Source organism: Apaloderma vittatum, unplaced genomic scaffold, assembly GCF_000703405.1.
Source record: "Apaloderma vittatum isolate BGI_N311 unplaced genomic scaffold, ASM70340v1 scaffold39284, whole genome shotgun sequence".
Lineage (NCBI taxonomy): Eukaryota > Metazoa > Chordata > Aves > Trogoniformes > Trogonidae > Apaloderma > Apaloderma vittatum.
This window is the reverse complement of record NW_009713928.1, coordinates 1-2,156: the sequence shown is the minus strand read 5'-3', so window position 1 is coordinate 2,156 and position 2,156 is coordinate 1. Positions and strand designations below refer to the sequence as shown.

Below are 2,156 nucleotides of genomic sequence, written 5' to 3'. Positions count from 1 at the left end.
ATCCCCTCCAGTATTCCCAGCATCCTCTCCTCACTCCAGCACCCCAGGGGATCTCAGATTCTGGTATTTCCCCAGTATCCCCATCATCTTCTCCCTATCCTAGTGGACCCCAGACCCCAGCATCCCTCTTCCCAGAGCATCCCAGTGCGTGTTTCCCTCCCAGTATCCCCCAAGGTGACTCACTGGAGACCAGTTGGCTGACGGTGGGGGTCTCCGAGCAGGTGATGGGGACGGGCGTGGAGGACGCCTTCGCCGCCGGGGCAGGGTTTGCCATCACCACGGCCGGCTGGGAGAGAGCCGGGGCCGGCTGGATGGGCTGCACCTGGGGCAGATGGGAGGGGCCGCACCCCCAAAGTGGCCACAGAGAGAGAGACGCCCCATGGGGCAGCACTGAGGGGCAGGACGGGACGTGTCCTGAAGATGCTCACAGGCTCCAAAGCAACGTGATTGGGTCTCAAAGCAACGTGGTTGGGTCCCAAAGATGCTCTCATGCTTCCAGAGCAATGTGACCAGGTCCCAAAGCAACGTGGCCGGGTCCTAGCGCTGCTCAGGTCCTCCCAAGACAACATGGGCAGGTCCCAAAGCAACGTGACCAGGTCCCAGAGCTGTTCAGGTCCTCCCAAAACAACGTGGACAGTCCCAAAGCACCGTGGTTGGAACCCAAAGCAATGTGGTTGGGACCCAAAGCAATGTGGTTGGGACCCAAAGCAATGTGGTTGGGACCCAAAGCAATGTGGTTGGGACCCAAAGATGCTCTCATGCTTCCAGAGCAATGTGACCAGGTCCCAAAGCTGCTCAGGTCCTCCTGAAGCCACGTGGTTGGGTCCCAAGGCAATGAAGCCACGTCCCAAAGATGCTCTTGTGCTTCCAGAGCAATGTGGCCACATCCCAGAGCAATGTGGCTGGGTCCCAAAGCCGGATGGCCAGGTCCCGAAGATGCTCAACGTGCTCCAAAAGCAACGTGGCTCCATCTCAAAGGTGCTCACATGCTCCCAAACCAACGTGTCAGGTCCCAAAGCCACATGTCTGGGTCCCAAAGGTGCTCACATCCTCCTAAAGTAATGTGGCTGAGTGCCAGATCCACATGGCCAGGTCACAAACACGCTGACGTGCTCCCAAAGCCACATGTCAGGGTCCCAAATCCACATGCCCAGGTCACAAACGTGCTCACAAGCTCCCAAAACAACGTGGCCAGGTCCCAAAGCCACGCAGCCAGGTTGCAAAGGCACTCACATGCTCCAAAAGCAACGTGGCCGCATCCCAAAGGCAGACATTTGCTCCCAAAGTCATGTGGCCGCGTCCCAAAGCAAGTGGCTCGGTCCCAAAGCCACACGGTCAGGTCCTAAAGATGCTCACATCCTCCCAAAGCACCGTGGCCATGCCCAAAGGTGCTCTCATGCTCCCAAAGCCCACGTTTCTGGGCACCAAAGATGCTCATGTCCTCCTAATGCAACGTGGCCAGGTCCCAAAGCCACAGGGTCAGGTCACAAAGACACTCGACGTGCCCCAAAAGCAACGTGACCGGGTCCCAAATGTACTCCCGTGCTCCCAAAGCCACATGGCTCTGCCTCAAAGCAGCGTGGCCAAGTCCCAAAGCCACATGGCCAGGCTGCTCCCAAAGCACCATCACCATGTCCCAAAGGTGCTCTCATGCTCCCAAAGCCAGGTGTCTGGGTCCCAAAGATGCTCACGTCCTCCTAATGCAACGTGGCCGGGTCCCAAAAGTGCTCACGTGCTCCCAAAGCAACGTGGCTGGGTCTCTAAGCAACGTGGCCTGGTCCCAAAGACACATGACCAGGTCGCAAAGACACTCACGTGCCCCAAAAGCAACGTGTCCACATCCCAAAGGTACTCATGTGCCCCTAAAGCGACGTGGCTGGCTCCCAAAGCAACGTGGCTGCATCCCAAAGATGCTCCCATGCTCCCGAAGCCCTGTGGCCACCAGACCCGTGCCCGTGGCTCACCTCAGTCTTGGCGGGGGGCTCGGGGGTGCCGGTTTTCTTGACGGCGGCTGCCTGGATGGCGCTGCCGGCCAGCGTGGCGATGACTTGGCCCTGGGCATTGAGCAGCAGCTGCGGCGTCACCGTCTGCACCTGCAGGTTCTGGGCCGGGGCAGGGTTTGCCGCCGCCACTGCGGGAGGGTTCACCACCCACGG

The 2,156-nt window shown here is 59.5% G+C and overlaps 1 protein-coding gene across 1 annotated transcript; it reads right to left on the bottom strand.

Annotated features, from left to right (window-relative positions):
- Positions 1-183: 183 nt before the first annotated feature.
- On the bottom strand, positions 184-2,153 carry LOC104273277 (POU domain, class 6, transcription factor 1-like; the record flags this gene model as incomplete). The annotated part of the gene is made up of 2 exons (XM_009868547.1): positions 184-322; positions 1,965-2,153. Coding segments are annotated over 2 exons (328 nt in total), but the record flags the coding sequence as incomplete, so codon positions are not given.
- Positions 2,154-2,156: the final 3 nt, after the last annotated feature.